Genomic DNA, 19,999 nt, shown 5'->3' on the forward strand with positions numbered 1-19,999 from the left:
TTTCATTACCACTTTGTGTTCAGAATTCAAGAAATGATACACCAAATCATGATTAATAATAATATATAACTGGTAATAAACAATGCTGATAAATATTCAGACAATAAAAATGGGTAAGACGCAACAGCCAATTACCCCACTAACAAAAGCAAGAAACAGGACAAAATATCGTTCGTCTGACCACCGACTCACTCGAGGGGTGGTGACGTTTTATAAGCCAGTTAACAACTACGAGACATAAGTAATTACTTCTGTCTTGTGGTCATGTTATTCGACTACAAACCCAATCAATGCTTGTTCAGTCCTCGGTATAACCGAATCGTTACAGAGCTAAACTAATCTTGGGACATTCAGAGGTAGGTGTGCATATTTTTGTGTTTCTTTCATATTTTCAAGTTTTTTTTATTCAGTCAACACTTTATGTTCATATTAAATGTGTTCAAATGTAAGGAATCCGAAAAAAGTAACATGAATTATAAATTGGACCTTTGTTCATGAATTCAAGAAATGATACAACAAATCATGAACTTATGGTATAAAATCAATGTTTTTTTTCTTGCCACTTTCTATATGTATTTTTCATTTCTCGTGCTTGTTGCTGCTGCTACAGAATGTCCGATCTCATTATTCTCATTTTAATATTTCTTCTAATTGTATTGTTCACTTAAAATGTTTGTATTAAAGAAAATAAATCTAAGACTTTCTTTTCATTAGAAATATTCGAACATTTCTGTATGTTATTAAGACTGATTATGTTTTTCACTCCAGTATATTCTTTTCTCAGCTTTTTTATAAGATTAAAGATTGAAAATAGTGCTTTTTAAGATATAATGTATTTTAAAATGTAGTGGTTTTTTTTTTTTTTTTGGCATGTCGCAAAAAGTATACTCAGTTATTATTAGATTTGAATTTTAATTATATCTAATATCTGTGTTACATACTAATGTCGATGCAGGATGAAATCTGCTTTCCCTCTGATGAACTTAATAATTAATCTATCTTTCGAAAAAACTGAGATTGGGATTTGGTGTGTAAATATTTAATTGTATGAATTTTTAAAAATAATTTTTTATGACCTTATGTGTTTTGCATTTCTTTAGCAATACTGCAAGTTGAATATAAACATTTTTCACATTTCCTTTTATAAGTATGAAAAGTTATGAAAGGGACTTGGTTGAAATGCAAAGAAGGAGCGAAACTAATCTTAAGACATTAAGAAGCAGTTGTGTATATTTTTGTTTTTCTTTCATATTTTGAATGTTTTTTTTAAATTTAATGAACACTTATCTTTAATATTTAAATGTGTTCTAATGAAAGGGATCAGAAAAAAGTAACATGAATTATAATTTGGACCTTTGTACATGAATTCGAGAAATGATACAACAAATCATGAACTTACGGTATAAAATCAATGTTTTTTTTCTTCTTGCCACTTTCTATATGTATTTTTCATTTCTCGTGCTTGTTGCTGTTGCTGCTACAGAATGTCCGATCTCATTTTTCTCATTTTAATATTTCTTCTGATTGTACCTTTCACTTAAAATGTTTGTATTAAAGAAAATACTGTTTACTTGCAGGTTTTTGTCTTTAGTTTCTTGATGAACAGTTGGAAACATAAATATTGACAATGAATTCCTGTTTATTTCTATCTAAGAAACACATTAGGATAGGGAGCAAAATTTTACTGATAGCGTAGTCCAGCCTATGTGGAAAAGGTTCTGGCTCTTCTGAACATTTCAAAAAGGGTTATAGCCATCAAAATACAATGAAACAGTATCAGATTTTAATGCTGATAGTGGGAAAATATTTCTAATATAATAACGGATACATTCTAGGCATTTGAAGAAAATGAGCTGAGTAACTAATTTTATGCTCGCAAAGTAAATGCAGAAATAAAGTGATGTAAATGCAAAATAAGTGAAGACACGAGTCTAGCATTATCATCTCGAAAAACACTCATTAAATCTCTTGAGGGGTAATTAAAGTATAGATGATTTTTCATTCAACATTTAACTCTTGAGTTTAAAAAAAATGGCCTTTCTTCTTGTTGCTTAATTTAAGGGATACTTCTTAATGATTAAATTTATCATTGCGAGTCACTGTATTATAACTTCTCTTAGCTTTTTTCATCCTTCTGAGTCCCTACGCTTACTTTGAATTACAAATATCATTATTACTTTCTTTTTCCATTTATTTATTGTAATTGGTTTTAAATATATCACAATATAACAGAAAAGTGTTGAAAATTATTTTAGAGTAGTATTGTGTGTCTCTAATTATATTTGGACAAATGGTGTATTAAATAACAAATTTCAGTTTATATTATACGTCAATTTTTATATTAAAATCTAAAAGTATCTTAATTAATGTATTAAAATATTAATAAAGTGATTTATTGTCTACCACAGATGAGCCAGGAGAAAGGAGGTTTCAATATCTGTGTGTCTAATAGCAATATACAGAACAAATTGTTGAGAGTGACCAGATTTGAGAATAGATATATTTGGGAGGTTAGGAATCTGTGCATTAGTGCCTCCACCTGCTTTTTTGGATTAGATTTTCATTTAAAAATTAAGTGAAATTTAAGTAAATTTTCATAAGGTGGAACTACTGAACAAAAAATTTTTATACTATTTTTAAATAGAAACCTTTATCATTCCCATGATATTTATTGGTTTAAATATTGAGATGTTTATTTAATTTTTAAAACAAAATTACCTTGATCAATGACCAAGGTTTTTCAAAGAAAAAGTTTTATATACATCCCATGTGAGACAAATGGGAGAACAATCAATAAAAGCAACAAACAAAACAGACTATAGCAGAAAAGGGAAGATAGAACTAATATTTTGTGATTCACTAACTGCTAAAAAAGAAGAGGTTTTTATGAAAATATAAATTTTTAGGAATCTATCTATTGATATTAAACTTCATAACACAGCTTTATAAAGATTTTCTATTATAATTAATTATAGATCATTCAATTAAAATAACATTTAAATACTTTTTCTTTAGCCCATACAAATGTTTTGTTTTGTAAATGTATAAATATTTACTAATTACATATCACTTTCTATATGTATTGTTATTCCTTATTCTTGTTGCTTCTGCTACAGAATATTAGATCTCATTATTCTCATTTTAATATTTTACTTCTACTTTTACCGTTCACATGAAATGTTTGTATTAAAGAAAATACTTCTAAGTCTCCACTTATTAAAATCACTCATCATGCTAAAATAAAAGGAAATAATAATAATTTCTTAAATATTCATAGAACTTTTAAACAAATGTTGAAATATAAAGGCAGAATGTAATTAACGTCAATTATTAAAAATATGAAATCTGTCTTGAATATGAGTTTTTTATTCCAGCAAGTAAGTGAATTTTGCTGGAACTCGTTTCATGTGACACAATTTCAAATGAATATGTAATCTACATAGAGAGAAAACTTTATTTTGTAATTAAATAAAACTGAATTTTCAAAACATAAATTAAAAATTAATGAAGTTTTGACACCATATGAACAAAAAATGAGGTCATCAAGGATGTTCTATTTTATAATTATGCAAGTTAGTTTTGTTTTGTTGTATTAATCAAAATGTAATAAAGAAACAAGCTTATTGTGCAAAAAAATCAATATTCTAAATACTTAGTAAATCAAAACTAAATATATTTTTAAAATATTAGTTCAATCTATTGACCTAGATGCAAAGTCAATCAAGTTATTTAGATATCAATGATATAAAGTCCAATTTAATATTGGTGTAAATCATTTATGATCCTTGGTATAAAATAAAATATAACAAGTCGTCAAATCCATTAAAAGAGAGAAGAAATTTTTTTCTAAATATTTAACAACATAAAATAAAACACGTGAATAATTTGAAGAGAAATTTTGAGTTGAATTTGAAGAGAAAATTCAAATTAAAAATTGAAAAGTTGACTCGTATGTGCTGTAAATAAGATAAAATGAAAATAATTTGCACATAATTTCTTCAATATTGATACAACTACTAAACTGTTGTTTGAATACAGTGGGAGTATGCTATTTATATCAATAATTGGAAAACGATAATGTGTGTTGAACATCAGTTTTTATTCCAAGATCAAATGAATATGTAAACTACATGGTGAGAACACTTTATATTGCAATTGAATAAAGCTACATTTTCAAAGCAGAAATTTAAAACTGAATGAAGGTTAGGCACCATATGAACAATAAATGAGGTCATCAAGAATGTGCGAAATAATAACTATGCAAGTTAGTTTTGTTATGTTGTATTATTCAATATGTATATATATATATATATAAAAAAAAACCCTTGTTGAGCAAAAAAAAAAAAAAAAAAAAAAAAATCAAATATTTATTGAATCAAAACTAAATATATTTTTATAATAAGTTCAATTTGTTGGCTTATGAGCAAAATAAATCAAATTATTAAGCTATTAATGGTATGAATTCCATTTTAATATTCTTGTATCTTATCCTTGGTATCTAATTACAAAAAATAACAGATAATCAAATTTATAAATGGAGAATATTTTTAGTAGAAAAATATACAAACCGTAACTTTTATGGAAAACATTTTCCTCAACTTGAAACTACCCAGAATTTTCGTGCTATAAACAAAAGGAAATGATAATCATTTGCAACTGATTACTTAAATATACAATTATTAATTGCTTTTGTGAATAAAATGGCAGTATGTAATTTAAATCAATAATTGGAAAATGAAAATGTGTGTTCAGCATGAGTTTTTTATTCTAAAATCAAATGATTATGTAATCTGCATAGAGAGAAATTTTATATTGCAATGGAATGAAGTTGAATTTTAGTGAAATTAAAAACAAAATGTGATTTCACACTAAATGAAGAATTAACGAGACATTCACTGAAAATGTGTTGTATAATAATTAAGTAAATTATCTTTGATATGGGGTATCTGTCGAAATGTATCAAAAAAAGAAACTTATTGTGCAAAAAATTAAATATTCCAAATTCTTAGTAAATCAAAATTAAACAGATTTTTATAATATTAGGCCAATATTTTGACCCAGGAGCAAAATCAATCAGATTGTTTAAGTTATCAGTGGCATAAAGTCCAATTTAATATTCATGTAAATCATTTAGGATACTTGGTATCATATAAAATGTGACAATTAATCAAATCCATTAAAAAAAGAGAGCAGTTCATTCTAAGCATTTAACAAAACCAAATAAAAGTAAACACCTATCAATTGAAAAAAAAATGCCTCCAAATAATAAAAATTAGAATTATCATGCTATAAATAAAATGAAATGATAGTAATTTGCAAATAATTTCTTAAATTTTCACATAATTATTAAACATTTTTGTAAATAAAATGCAGGTAGTAATTTTTTTCAATAATTGAAAAATGAAAATGTGTATTGAACATCAGTTTTTATTTCAAGTTCAAATGAATATATAATCTCTGTAAAGAGATATCTTTATGTTGCAGTAAAATAAAGTTGAATTTTAGCGAAATTAAAAACCAAGCACGATTTGACACCAAGTGAACAATAATTGAAAGATTTAGTTATGATGTGTGATATCATAATTTTGTTTTGTGGTATCGACAAAATGTAACAAAGAAACAGGATTATAGTGAAAAAAAATTCCTAAAAATAGAAGTCATGATTATGTGGCCAAAGATGGATAGCACGACATCATTGAGCTGACGGAAGAATATAGAAAGAACTCCCGAAAACTTTATGGAGGTGTGTTCTGTACTGCAGCAAGAAGTTGCAGTATTAGATTTGATCTAGAAAAAAGAAAATCACAACTTCAACAGAGCAGCAGCCTTCCAGTGAAATAAGGGAGATACTGAAAGTTACTGTCTTATCACCCTTATAAGGTAGTAGCTATACACATTCTAATTAATTTACGAATAATGCTATTCTTCATTTTCGCTAAATTTCGAAGCGTATCCAAAGACAAATGTCTTTAGACAGTTTTCTTGTAAAAAAAAGGCATGCATTAAAATGCAGTGTGTGTGTGTAATGGGACAGACTGTCCTGTTTTACATGGTTTTCTCTGGATAGATTTTTTTTTTTTTTTTTTTTTTGTGCGTAACAAGGATGTAGCATTTTTTCGAATAAGATTCTAGAACGAATTTCGCTTATTACGTAAGGTACCACTATACATGTTTCTTTAAATATATAAACAATATTACACAAAGTGTTTAATCAAATAAATTATTTGATAATGAATTAAGAAAATGAAGGGGAAAAAAAAAAGAGACAAGTTAATTAACAAATTCGGACTCTGCTTCTTCAAGTGAATGTTAATTCTAACTTAAACAAGCAATGTCTGGAACTTTTAATCGTCTTGATTTTTTGTTTTTCTTTTGCTGTTGTTGTTGTTCTTTGTCTTAAATTATTTATCACCATTTTCCCTTTGTTAAAGTTATTCATCATGATCCATTGCAGAATTAGAGCAAAGAGACATACGTCTGTTAGCAGTAAGAGAGCAGCGTAAAATAGAAGCAAACATTCTGATGAGAAATTAGATCAACATTGACTAATTATAAATTGCTCTTGCAACATTTGAAACGAATTCCCGATGAAGACCGATGTAATGTAAATATTTTATTTTTACCATTAAAATGTCAAATATTAGAATAATATTTGAAAATTCAATCGTAATTTGGAAGATATAAAAAATTAAACCTTAAATTTTGCGCAAAATATAGAACACAATGCTATATGCCTTTAGAAAAATTAGGAGCTTTCAGAGTCCCCCTCAATAAATAAAGGGTTAGTATAAAAATGTCTTATGAGAGTTGCATTCAGCAACATATCCAGACAATGAATCCGCAAAATATTTAATTTCATTCTTCTAAACAGAGCATTTTAGAATAAATCTTTACTGTTAACTTCAATAATAATTCATGCTAATGTCAAAAGAATCTGATGATCCAGCGTTTTTTAGTAATTTGAAGTTAGTTTCGGTTTGTGTATTGTTGAATGCTGGTACAACGTAACTAATGGCGTCCGCGACAGTACTTGTATAATTTGATGTGGATAATAAGTGAGAAAAGGGCAAGTGAATTTTGAATTTAAGTAATTTATTGTACTTTGAATTTGTTTAAGATAAAAATGGAAAATTTTAAAAAGAAAAGAACTGTTGCACGTTCAGCATTTACACGTTTATATAACTATTAATGATGTGATTTCTAAAGATGGTGCCAATTTAACGGACGATTTTGATTTATTGGCCGAATTTGAGCTACTTGGCGAAAATTATAACGATCTTTGTGTACTGAATGATGAAATTATGAATTTAATGTTGCTTGAAACAGAAACGAAACCAGATGACTTGGATGCTGAAACTTTTGCTGCAGATGAATATAAGCTGCAGATGAATTAAGCGAATCAACATTATTTTTAAAAAGGAAAGTAATAACTATGAAGAAAGTGATGACTCTAGTTCTGTTCAGAGTATTTCTAAAAGAAAATTTAAGTTACCTTTACTGGAATTAAAGTTTGGTGGTGAAATCAAAGACTGGTTGCCAATTTGGGGTCAGTTTAGTAAAATTGATAGTGACCCAAATATTGACGAGGCTGATAAACTTCAATATTTGGTACAAGCTACATTGCTTTCTACTAGAGCTAGAGAGTTAGTTGAAAGTTTTCCACCTTCAAAGGAAAATTATCACAAAGCAATAGACTCGTTAAAATCTCGATTTGGACGAGATGACTTACTTGTCGAATTCTATGTTCGGGAACTTTTGAAGTTAACAATTTCTATGAATTCTAGGGATCAAAGGTTAAAACGTCCTATTTTGTACGATTGGATTGAGACACAGCTTAGAGCTTTAGAAAGTTTTGGAGTAACCACTGAAAAATATGCAGCTATGCACTTTCCTTTAGTTGAATCTTGTTTATCCGAGGAAGTTCTCAGAGCTTAGCAAAGGAATAATAGTTACAGTGATAAAAAAGAAGAATCCCGATTGGAAAAACTAATGCTGTTTTTGAAAAACGGAGAAGAACGAATTAGTCTGGCCATGAAAGGGTTTTCTGTTCCTAAGATTTACTCATTGAAAAAAACCAATGCACACTGCTGCCGGGCTTTTTGCTGGAAGTCAAAGCTCTACTAATTGTGTTTTTTGCAACGAAAAGAATCATGAAAGTGAAAATTGCAAACTTGCTTTGAATTTAGATTTACAGGAAAAAACAACTTTGCTGGCAAAGAAGAAATGCTGTTATCGATGTTTCAGGATTGGACATATGGTAAGGCAGTGTACAAATGAAATTAAATGTTCCCAGTGTCAAAGAAAACATTATAATGTTATGTGTCCTGAAATGAAGCATTTTGAATCCACTGGTTCCGATAAAATAGTCAACAAGGCTGTGGCAAATTCAAAGGAAAAATACAATACCTTGGCGAATCCAACTTGTTCAGCTGATGTTCTTCTGCAAACTTTAGTAGTATATCTTTATGGTAATGACGGCAATTTTCCTGTGAGAGCGTTAATTGACACAGTCAACCAAAAATCTTCCATAACTAAAGCAACCGCTTCTAAATTGAGTTATGAACCAATTAGAGCTGAAGATGATCCACAATCTTTTTGGTGGTATAGAGAGTAAGCAGAAACATCATTTATACAAAGTGTATGCAAACAGTTTTTAAAAGGACTATCAGTGTTCTTTCGAAGCTTATGATCAAGAGACAATATGTATTGATATACCAACAGCGACTTCTGGACCTTGGAACAAAGAGATTGAAGAAAAAGGAATATTTCTTAGTGACAAAGAAGTCTGTCTCTATGATTCAATGTCTTCAGTGCATTTGTTGATAGGTGCTGATATAGCCGGTCAACTTTTTACTGGAAAAGTTGCGGATTAGTAGCAATGGAAACGCTACTTGGATGGACTCTTATGGGAAAATTAGAAAATGAAGTGAAAAATGACAGCTACATGACAGTACTGTCTTTACACGTGAACAATAAAAGCATTAGTGATCTTTGGAGTTTGGACACTCTTGGAATATTGGATCCTGCAAATAAACAAAGTCAAATGGAAATTGAGAAAGAAACCGAAAACCTGTTCTTGAATTCTGTTAAACAAGATGGAGATGGTAGATATGTTGTTTCACTACCATGGTTAGAAGATCACCCTGTTCTACCTTCGAACAAAACTCTTGCTGAGAAAAGATTGAAAAATACAGTTGATAGAATCAAAAATCTTGGTATTCTACAGGACTATGAAAATGTTTTTGAAGACTGGAAGAAAGAAGGTATTGTTGAAGAGTTAAATAGTGAAGATCTCAAGGACTCTAAGTGTCACTATCTTCCTCATCGACCTGTCATAAAAGATAATTCAACAACAAGGATGAGACCTGTCTTCGATGGTTCTGCAAAATCGAAATTAAGTCCATCCTTAAATGACTGCCTAATAACAGGTTCAAACCTTGTGGAACTTATTCCATCCCTAATAAATAGGTTTCGTATTGGAAAGTATGGTGTGATCGCCGATATACGCAAAGCTTTTCTACAGATTCAGCTGAATGACAGTGACAAGGATTATCTGCGATTTCTTTGGTGGCAAAATAATTCTTGCCACCAATCAAATAATGTCAAAATCTACAGACATTGCCGCGTAGTGTTTGGGATCAAATCAAGTCCATTCCTTTTAGGGGCGACATTGAATCACCTATTAGATGGAGCTTCTGATTGCTACAAGATGACAGCTCAACACCTACAGAAATCTATGTATGTTGACAATTGTGTGGCTAGTGTTAAAAGCGAAGCTGACTTGACAAAGTTTATAAATGAATCCACAAAAGTCATGGCTCTCGGAAAATTTGATTGACGTGGCTGGCAATACAATTCTTTTGAGTCCTTAAAAGACAATTGTAATGAATCTCAAGATGCTTCTCTTACCTTACAAGACGTTCCAGTTCTTGGTTTTCTTTGGAACATTGAAAGGGACACGTTAAAAATTGATGTCAGAAGTGACACGCAGAGTGAATCTGTGAAAGTAACAAAGAGATATATTCTCTCAAAATGTCACAAAATATTTGACCCTATTGGAATTACTGCCCCCATAACTTTAATTCCAAAAATATTGCTCCAAGAAACGTGGAAAATTAAGGCTGATTGGGATTATATTCTTCCAGAAGAAATTGTTCATAAATTTGAAAAATGGGACAGACAATTACATCAGTTAAACAAACTAGAAATACCAAGATGGATTCAGGGGCATAAGAACTCAAAACATAGTTTGCATGTATTTTGTGACGCTAGTCAACAAGCCTATGCTACTTGCATTTTTTTAAGATCTGTGAACCAATAAGGAGTTACTTGTCATTTAGTAGTAGCAAAATCACGAATAGCACCTCTAAAAAGTATTTCCATTTCCAGATTAGAGCTATTGGGTTGTTGCATCGGCTTCAGGCTTGCTAAAAGTATTTGCACCGATTTAGAAGAACTTGGTGACATACCTGCTTATTACTGGTCAGATTCCATGAACTGTTTGTATTGGATTAAAAATGATGAGCAATGGGCAACGTTTGTAATGAACCGATTAAAGGAAATTAAATCGGTCAGTGAATATCATTAATGGAATCACGTACCAGGAAATATAAACCCAGCTGACTTACCTTCGAGAGCCTGTTCAGTTAATACTTTGATAGCTCGAAGATGGTGGGAAGGTCCAGCCTGGTTAACAGAGGAAGAAGAATTGTGGCCCATGTCTAATTTATCCCCTGACAAGAATGTCGTCAATGCAGAAAAGAAAAAAAATCAGTTGTCACTTCTCTGTTTGTGTCAGTTTACATTAGAGAATTCTTAATAAGATTTTCGTCATTTGAGAAGCTGGTTCGAGTTAATGCATGGATGATCAGGTTTTGCAGAAACAGTAAACTAGCAAAATCTTGTCGTGTAACAGACATACTGACTCCTGACAAACTGAAGGAAGCAGAAACAAAAATCGTGTTGATTGTAAAAAAAACATCATTCGTTTCCGGTAAGAACGAAGGTCTAAAAAATATCCAATATATTGTTGACCAAAATGGATTATTAAGAATGAAAACCAGGTTAACATTTCCAGGATTAAAACTGTCAAGAGACTTGATCTTTGATCTTAATTTAGTTTTGAGTTTTAAAATTTCAGACTCAAAAGGTAGGAGTGTTGCGTACGCGAGCGAAATTGTATACAACTCAACCCGGAGTTTCTTGTCAAAAGAGAACAACTACAACTTCTACTTTCTTCTTGTAAATAATTTGAATAGAGTGTTCGTTATACAAAATGTGAGTTTTTCATTTGAAAGAGTAAAAGTATCTTTGAAGTAATTAAGATATTATTTACCCTTAATTTAAACGTGTCCACTTGTGATAAAAGATCCTAACTTATTTTACGAGTCAAAAGAATCTGATTATCCAGCGTTTTTTAGTAATTTGAAGTTAGTTTTGGTTTGTGTATTATTGAATGCTGGTATTAATGGTGATATTGGCTGTTGCGCCTTACTCATTTTTATTGTCTGAATATTTATCAGCTTTATTTATTTATTTTTTGGTTGATTATTTATCAGCTTGATTTATTTATTGGCTGATTATTTATCAGCTTGATTTATTAATTTTACAGTATTTTTGATTTTGGCAACTTTTTTAGATGGTTTCCTGGTTCTTCGTTTTTTTCTTGGTGGTGTTTTGGATATCTGTTTCTTAGGTGTGGGTGGACGCTTTATACATGTGCGGTTCGCTTAGGACTTAATTTTTTAACCTTGGCGGGCCTTGGAATAGACTGAGATTGGGATTTGTTGTGTAAATATTTAATTTTATCAATTTTTAAAAATAATTATTTATGGTCTAATGTGTTTGTGTTTTACATTTCTTTAACAATACTGCATGTTGAATATAAACATTTTTTGCATTTCCTTTTATAGGTATGAAAAGTTATGAAAGGGGCTTAGTTTATCTTAGGACATAAAGAGGCAAGTGTGTATATTTTTGTTTTTCTGTAATATTTTTAAGTTTTTTTTTTTTTATTTCATTACCACTTTGTGTTCAGAATTCAAGAAATGATACACCAAATCATGATTAATAATAATATATAACTGGTAATAAACAATGCTGATAAATATTCAGACAATAAAAATGGGTAAGACGCAACAGCCAATTACCCCACTAACAAAAGCAAGAAACAGGACAAAATATCGTTCGTCTGACCACCGACTCACTCGAGGGGTGGTGACGTTTTATAAGCCAGTTAACAACTACGAGACATAAGTAATTACTTCTGTCTTGTGGTCATGTTATTCGACTACAAACCCAATCAATGCTTGTTCAGTCCTCGGTATAACCGAATCGTTACAGAGCTAAACTAATCTTGGGACATTCAGAGGTAGGTGTGCATATTTTTGTGTTTCTTTCATATTTTCAAGTTTTTTTTATTCAGTCAACACTTTATGTTCATATTAAATGTGTTCAAATGTAAGGAATCCGAAAAAAGTAACATGAATTATAAATTGGACCTTTGTTCATGAATTCAAGAAATGATACAACAAATCATGAACTTATGGTATAAAATCAATGTTTTTTTTCTTGCCACTTTCTATATGTATTTTTCATTTCTCGTGCTTGTTGCTGCTGCTACAGAATGTCCGATCTCATTATTCTCATTTTAATATTTCTTCTAATTGTATTGTTCACTTAAAATGTTTGTATTAAAGAAAATAAATCTAAGACTTTCTTTTCATTAGAAATATTCGAACATTTCTGTATGTTATTAAGACTGATTATGTTTTTCACTCCAGTATATTCTTTTCTCAGCTTTTTTATAAGATTAAAAATTGAAAATAGTGCTTTTTAAGATATAATGTATTTTAAAATGTAGTGGTTTTTTTTTTTTTTTTTTTTTTTTTTTTGGCATGTCGCAAAAAGTATACTCAGTTATTATTAGATTTGAATTTTAATTATATCTAATATCTGTGTTACATACTAATGTCGATGCAGGATGAAATCTGCTTTCCCTCTGATGAACTTAATAATTAATCTATCTTTCGAAAAAACTGAGATTGGGATTTGGTGTGTAAATATTTAATTGTATGAATTTTTAAAAATAATTTTTTATGACCTTATGTGTTTTGCATTTCTTTAGCAATACTGCAAGTTGAATATAAACATTTTTCACATTTCCTTTTATAAGTATGAAAAGTTATGAAAGGGACTTGGTTGAAATGCAAAGAAGGAGCGAAACTAATCTTAAGACATTAAGAAGCAGTTGTGTATATTTTTGTTTTTCTTTCATATTTTGAATGTTTTTTTTAAATTTAATGAACACTTATCTTTAATATTTAAATGTGTTCTAATGAAAGGGATCAGAAAAAAGTAACATGAATTATAATTTGGACCTTTGTACATGAATTCGAGAAATGATACAACAAATCATGAACTTACGGTATAAAATCAATGTTTTTTTTCTTCTTGCCACTTTCTATATGTATTTTTCATTTCTCGTGCTTGTTGCTGTTGCTGCTACAGAATGTCCGATCTCATTTTTCTCATTTTAATATTTCTTCTGATTGTACCTTTCACTTAAAATGTTTGTATTAAAGAAAATACTGTTTACTTGCAGGTTTTTGTCTTTAGTTTCTTGATGAACAGTTGGAAACATAAATATTGACAATGAATTCCTGTTTATTTCTATCTAAGAAACACATTAGGATAGGGAGCAAAATTTTACTGATAGCGTAGTCCAGCCTATGTGGAAAAGGTTCTGGCTCTTCTGAACATTTCAAAAAGGGTTATAGCCATCAAAATACAATGAAACAGTATCAGATTTTAATGCTGATAGTGGGAAAATATTTCTAATATAATAACGGATACATTCTAGGCATTTGAAGAAAATGAGCTGAGTAACTAATTTTATGCTCGCAAAGTAAATGCAGAAATAAAGTGATGTAAATGCAAAATAAGTGAAGACACGAGTCTAGCATTATCATCTCGAAAAACACTCATTAAATCTCTTGAGGGGTAATTAAAGTATAGATGATTTTTCATTCAACATTTAACTCTTGAGTTTAAAAAAAATGGCCTTTCTTCTTGTTGCTTAATTTAAGGGATACTTCTTAATGATTAAATTTATCATTGCGAGTCACTGTATTATAACTTCTCTTAGCTTTTTTCATCTTTCTGAGTCCCTACGCTTACTTTGAATTACAAATATCATTATTACTTTCTTTTTCCATTTATTTATTGTAATTGGTTTTAAATATATCACAATATAACAGAAAAGTGTTGAAAATTATTTTAGAGTAGTATTGTGTGTCTCTAATTATATTTGGACAAATGGTGTATTAAATAACAAATTTCAGTTTATATTATACGTCAATTTTTATATTAAAATCTAAAAGTATCTTAATTAATGTATTAAAATATTAATAAAGTGATTTATTGTCTACCACAGATGAGCCAGGAGAAAGGAGGTTTCAATATCTGTGTGTCTAATAGCAATATACAGAACAAATTGTTGAGAGTGACCAGATTTGAGAATAGATATATTTGGGAGGTTAGGAATCTGTGCATTAGTGCCTCCACCTGCTTTTTTGGATTAGATTTTCATTTAAAAATTAAGTGAAATTTAAGTAAATTTTCATAAGGTGGAACTACTGAACAAAAAATTTTTATACTATTTTTAAATAGAAACCTTTATCATTCCCATGATATTTATTGGTTTAAATATTGAGATGTTTATTTAATTTTTAAAACAAAATTACCTTGATCAATGACCAAGGTTTTTCAAAGAAAAAGTTTTATATACATCCCATGTGAGACAAATGGGAGAACAATCAATAAAAGCAACAAACAAAACAGACTATAGCAGAAAAGGGAAGATAGAACTAATATTTTGTGATTCACTAACTGCTAAAAAAGAAGAGGTTTTTATGAAAATATAAATTTTTAGGAATCTATCTATTGATATTAAACTTCATAACACAGCTTTATAAAGATTTTCTATTATAATTAATTATAGATCATTCAATTAAAATAACATTTAAATACTTTTTCTTTAGCCCATACAAATGTTTTGTTTTGTAAATGTATAAATATTTACTAATTACATATCACTTTCTATATGTATTGTTATTCCTTATTCTTGTTGCTTCTGCTACAGAATATTAGATCTCATTATTCTCATTTTAATATTTTACTTCTACTTTTACCGTTCACATGAAATGTTTGTATTAAAGAAAATACTTCTAAGTCTCCACTTATTAAAATCACTCATCATGCTAAAATAAAAGGAAATAATAATAATTTCTTAAATATTCATAGAACTTTTAAACAAATGTTGAAATATAAAGGCAGAATGTAATTAACGTCAATTATTAAAAATATGAAATCTGTCTTGAATATGAGTTTTTTATTCCAGCAAGTAAGTGAATTTTGCTGGAACTCGTTTCATGTGACACAATTTCAAATGAATATGTAATCTACATAGAGAGAAAACTTTATTTTGTAATTAAATAAAACTGAATTTTCAAAACATAAATTAAAAATTAATGAAGTTTTGACACCATATGAACAAAAAATGAGGTCATCAAGGATGTTCTATTTTATAATTATGCAAGTTAGTTTTGTTTTGTTGTATTAATCAAAATGTAATAAAGAAACAAGCTTATTGTGCAAAAAAATCAATATTCTAAATACTTAGTAAATCAAAACTAAATATATTTTTAAAATATTAGTTCAATCTATTGACCTAGATGCAAAGTCAATCAAGTTATTTAGATATCAATGATATAAAGTCCAATTTAATATTGGTGTAAATCATTTATGATCCTTGGTATAAAATAAAATATAACAAGTCGTCAAATCCATTAAAAGAGAGAAGAAATTTTTTTCTAAATATTTAACAACATAAAATAAAACACGTGAATAATTTGAAGAGAAATTTTGAGTTGAATTTGAAGAGAAAATTCAAATTAAAAATTGAAAAGTTGACTCGTATGTGCTGTAAATAAGATAAAATGAAAATAATTTGCACATAATTTCTTCAATATTGATACAACTACTAAACTGTTGTTTGAATACAGTGGGAGTATGCTATTTATATCAATAATTGGAAAACGATAATGTGTGTTGAACATCAGTTTTTATTCCAAGATCAAATGAATATGTAAACTACATGGTGAGAACACTTTATATTGCAATTGAATAAAGCTACATTTTCAAAGCAGAAATTTAAAACTGAATGAAGGTTAGGCACCATATGAACAATAAATGAGGTCATCAAGAATGTGCGAAATAATAACTATGCAAGTTAGTTTTGTTATGTTGTATTATTCAATATGTATATATATATATATATAAAAAAAAACCCTTGTTGAGCAAAAAAAAAAAAAAAAAAAAAAAAATCAAATATTTATTGAATCAAAACTAAATATATTTTTATAATAAGTTCAATTTGTTGGCTTATGAGCAAAATAAATCAAATTATTAAGCTATTAATGGTATGAATTCCATTTTAATATTCTTGTATCTTATCCTTGGTATCTAATTACAAAAAATAACAGATAATCAAATTTATAAATGGAGAATATTTTTAGTAGAAAAATATACAAACCGTAACTTTTATGGAAAACATTTTCCTCAACTTGAAACTACCCAGAATTTTCGTGCTATAAACAAAAGGAAATGATAATCATTTGCAACTGATTACTTAAATATACAATTATTAATTGCTTTTGTGAATAAAATGGCAGTATGTAATTTAAATCAATAATTGGAAAATGAAAATGTGTGTTCAGCATGAGTTTTTTATTCTAAAATCAAATGATTATGTAATCTGCATAGAGAGAAATTTTATATTGCAATGGAATGAAGTTGAATTTTAGTGAAATTAAAAACAAAATGTGATTTCACACTAAATGAAGAATTAACGAGACATTCACTGAAAATGTGTTGTATAATAATTAAGTAAATTATCTTTGATATGGGGTATCTGTCGAAATGTATCAAAAAAAGAAACTTATTGTGCAAAAAATTAAATATTCCAAATTCTTAGTAAATCAAAATTAAACAGATTTTTATAATATTAGGCCAATATTTTGACCCAGGAGCAAAATCAATCAGATTGTTTAAGTTATCAGTGGCATAAAGTCCAATTTAATATTCATGTAAATCATTTAGGATACTTGGTATCATATAAAATGTGACAATTAATCAAATCCATTAAAAAAAGAGAGCAGTTCATTCTAAGCATTTAACAAAACCAAATAAAAGTAAACACCTATCAATTGAAAAAAAAATGCCTCCAAATAATAAAAATTAGAATTATCATGCTATAAATAAAATGAAATGATAGTAATTTGCAAATAATTTCTTAAATTTTCACATAATTATTAAACATTTTTGTAAATAAAATGCAGGTAGTAATTTTTTTCAATAATTGAAAAATGAAAATGTGTATTGAACATCAGTTTTTATTTCAAGTTCAAATGAATATATAATCTCTGTAAAGAGATATCTTTATGTTGCAGTAAAATAAAGTTGAATTTTAGCGAAATTAAAAACCAAGCACGATTTGACACCAAGTGAACAATAATTGAAAGATTTAGTTATGATGTGTGATATCATAATTTTGTTTTGTGGTATCGACAAAATGTAACAAAGAAACAGGATTATAGTGAAAAAAAATTCCTAAAAATAGAAGTCATGATTATGTGGCCAAAGATGGATAGCACGACATCATTGAGCTGACGGAAGAATATAGAAAGAACTCCCGAAAACTTTATGGAGGTGTGTTCTGTACTGCAGCAAGAAGTTGCAGTATTAGATTTGATCTAGAAAAAAGAAAATCACAACTTCAACAGAGCAGCAGCCTTCCAGTGAAATAAGGGAGATACTGAAAGTTACTGTCTTATCACCCTTATAAGGTAGTAGCTATACACATTCTAATTAATTTACGAATAATGCTATTCTTCATTTTCGCTAAATTTCGAAGCGTATCCAAAGACAAATGTCTTTAGACAGTTTTCTTGTAAAAAAAAGGCATGCATTAAAATGCAGTGTGTGTGTGTAATGGGACAGACTGTCCTGTTTTACATGGTTTTCTCTGGATAGATTTTTTTTTTTTTTTTTTGTGCGTAACAAGGATGTAGCATTTTTTCGAATAAGATTCTAGAACGAATTTCGCTTATTACGTAAGGTACCACTATACATGTTTCTTTAAATATATAAACAATATTACACAAAGTGTTTAATCAAATAAATTATTTGATAATGAATTAAGAAAATGAAGGGGAAAAAAAAAAGAGACAAGTTAATTAACAAATTCGGACTCTGCTTCTTCAAGTGAATGTTAATTCTAACTTAAACAAGCAATGTCTGGAACTTTTAATCGTCTTGATTTTTTGTTTTTCTTTTGCTGTTGTTGTTGTTCTTTGTCTTAAATTATTTATCACCATTTTCCCTTTGTTAAAGTTATTCATCATGATCCATTGCAGAATTAGAGCAAAGAGACATACGTCTGTTAGCAGTAAGAGAGCAGCGTAAAATAGAAGCAAACATTCTGATGAGAAATTAGATCAACATTGACTAATTATAAATTGCTCTTGCAACATTTGAAACGAATTCCCGATGAAGACCGATATAATGTAAATATTTTATTTTTACCATTAAAATGTCAAATATTAGAATAATATTTGAAAATTCAATCGTAATTTGGAAGATATAAAAAATTAAACCTTAAATTTTGCGCAAAATATAGAACACAATGCTATATGCCTTTAGAAAAATTAGGAGCTTTCAGAGTCCCCCTCAATAAATAAAGGGTTAGTATAAAAATGTCTTATGAGAGTTGCATTCAGCAACATATCCAGACAAAGAATCCGCAAAATATTTAATTTCATTCTTCTAAACAGAGCATTTTAGAATAAATCTTTACTGTTAACTTCAATAATAATTCATGCTAATGTCAAAAGAATCTGATGATCCAGCGTTTTTTAGTAATTTGAAGTTAGTTTCGGTTTGTGTATTGTTGAATGCTGGTACAACGTAACTAATGGCGTCCGCGACAGTACTTGTATAATTTGATGTGGATAATAAGTGAGAAAAGGGCAAGTGAATTTTGAATTTAAGTAATTTATTGTACTTTGAATTTGTTTAAGATAAAAATGGAAAATTTTAAAAAGAAAAGAACTGTTGCACGTTCAGCATTTACACGTTTATATAACTATTAATGATGTGATTTCTAAAGATGGTGCCAATTTAACTTACGATTTTGATTTATTGGCCGAATTTGAGCTACTTGGCGAAAATTATAACGATCTTTGTGTACTGAATGATGAAATTATGAATTTAATGTTGCTTGAAACAGAAACGAAACCAGATGACTTGGATGCTGAAACTTTTGCTGCAGATGAATATAAGCTGCAGATGAATTAAGCGAATCAACATTATTTTTAAAAAGGAAAGTAATAACTATGAAGAAAGTGATGACTCTAGTTCTGTTCAGAGTATTTCTAAAAGAAAATTTAAGTTACCTTTACTGGAATTAAAGTTTGGTGGTGAAATCAAAGACTGGTTGCCAATTTGGGGTCAGTTTAGTAAAATTGATAGTGACCCAAATATTGACGAGGCTGATAAACTTCAATATTTGGTACAAGCTACATTGCTTTCTACTAGAGCTAGAGAGTTAGTTGAAAGTTTTCCACCTTCAAAGGAAAATTATCACAAAGCAATAGACTCGTTAAAATCTCGATTTGGACGAGATGACTTACTTGTCGAATTCTATGTTCGGGAACTTTTGAAGTTAACAATTTCTATGAATTCTAGGGATCAAAGGTTAAAACGTCCTATTTTGTACGATTGGATTGAGACACAGCTTAGAGCTTTAGAAAGTTTTGGAGTAACCACTGAAAAATATGCAGCTATGCACTTTCCTTTAGTTGAATCTTGTTTATCCGAGGAAGTTCTCAGAGCTTAGCAAAGGAATAATAGTTACAGTGATAAAAAAGAAGAATCCCGA

At 28.9% G+C, this 19,999-nt stretch overlaps 1 protein-coding gene across 1 annotated transcript; it reads left to right on the plus strand.

The window, feature by feature from the left end:
- Positions 1–8,878: 8,878 nt before the first annotated feature.
- LOC129959767 (uncharacterized) lies at positions 8,879–9,838 on the plus strand. Its single transcript, XM_056072660.1, has one exon. It carries the CDS (start codon positions 8,879–8,881, stop codon positions 9,836–9,838), a length of 960 nt encoding a protein of 319 aa, XP_055928635.1.
- The last annotated feature ends 10,161 nt before the right edge of the window (positions 9,839–19,999 follow it).

This window comes from Argiope bruennichi, chromosome X2 (genome assembly GCF_947563725.1).
Source record: "Argiope bruennichi chromosome X2, qqArgBrue1.1, whole genome shotgun sequence".
Taxonomy (NCBI): domain Eukaryota; kingdom Metazoa; phylum Arthropoda; class Arachnida; order Araneae; family Araneidae; genus Argiope; species Argiope bruennichi.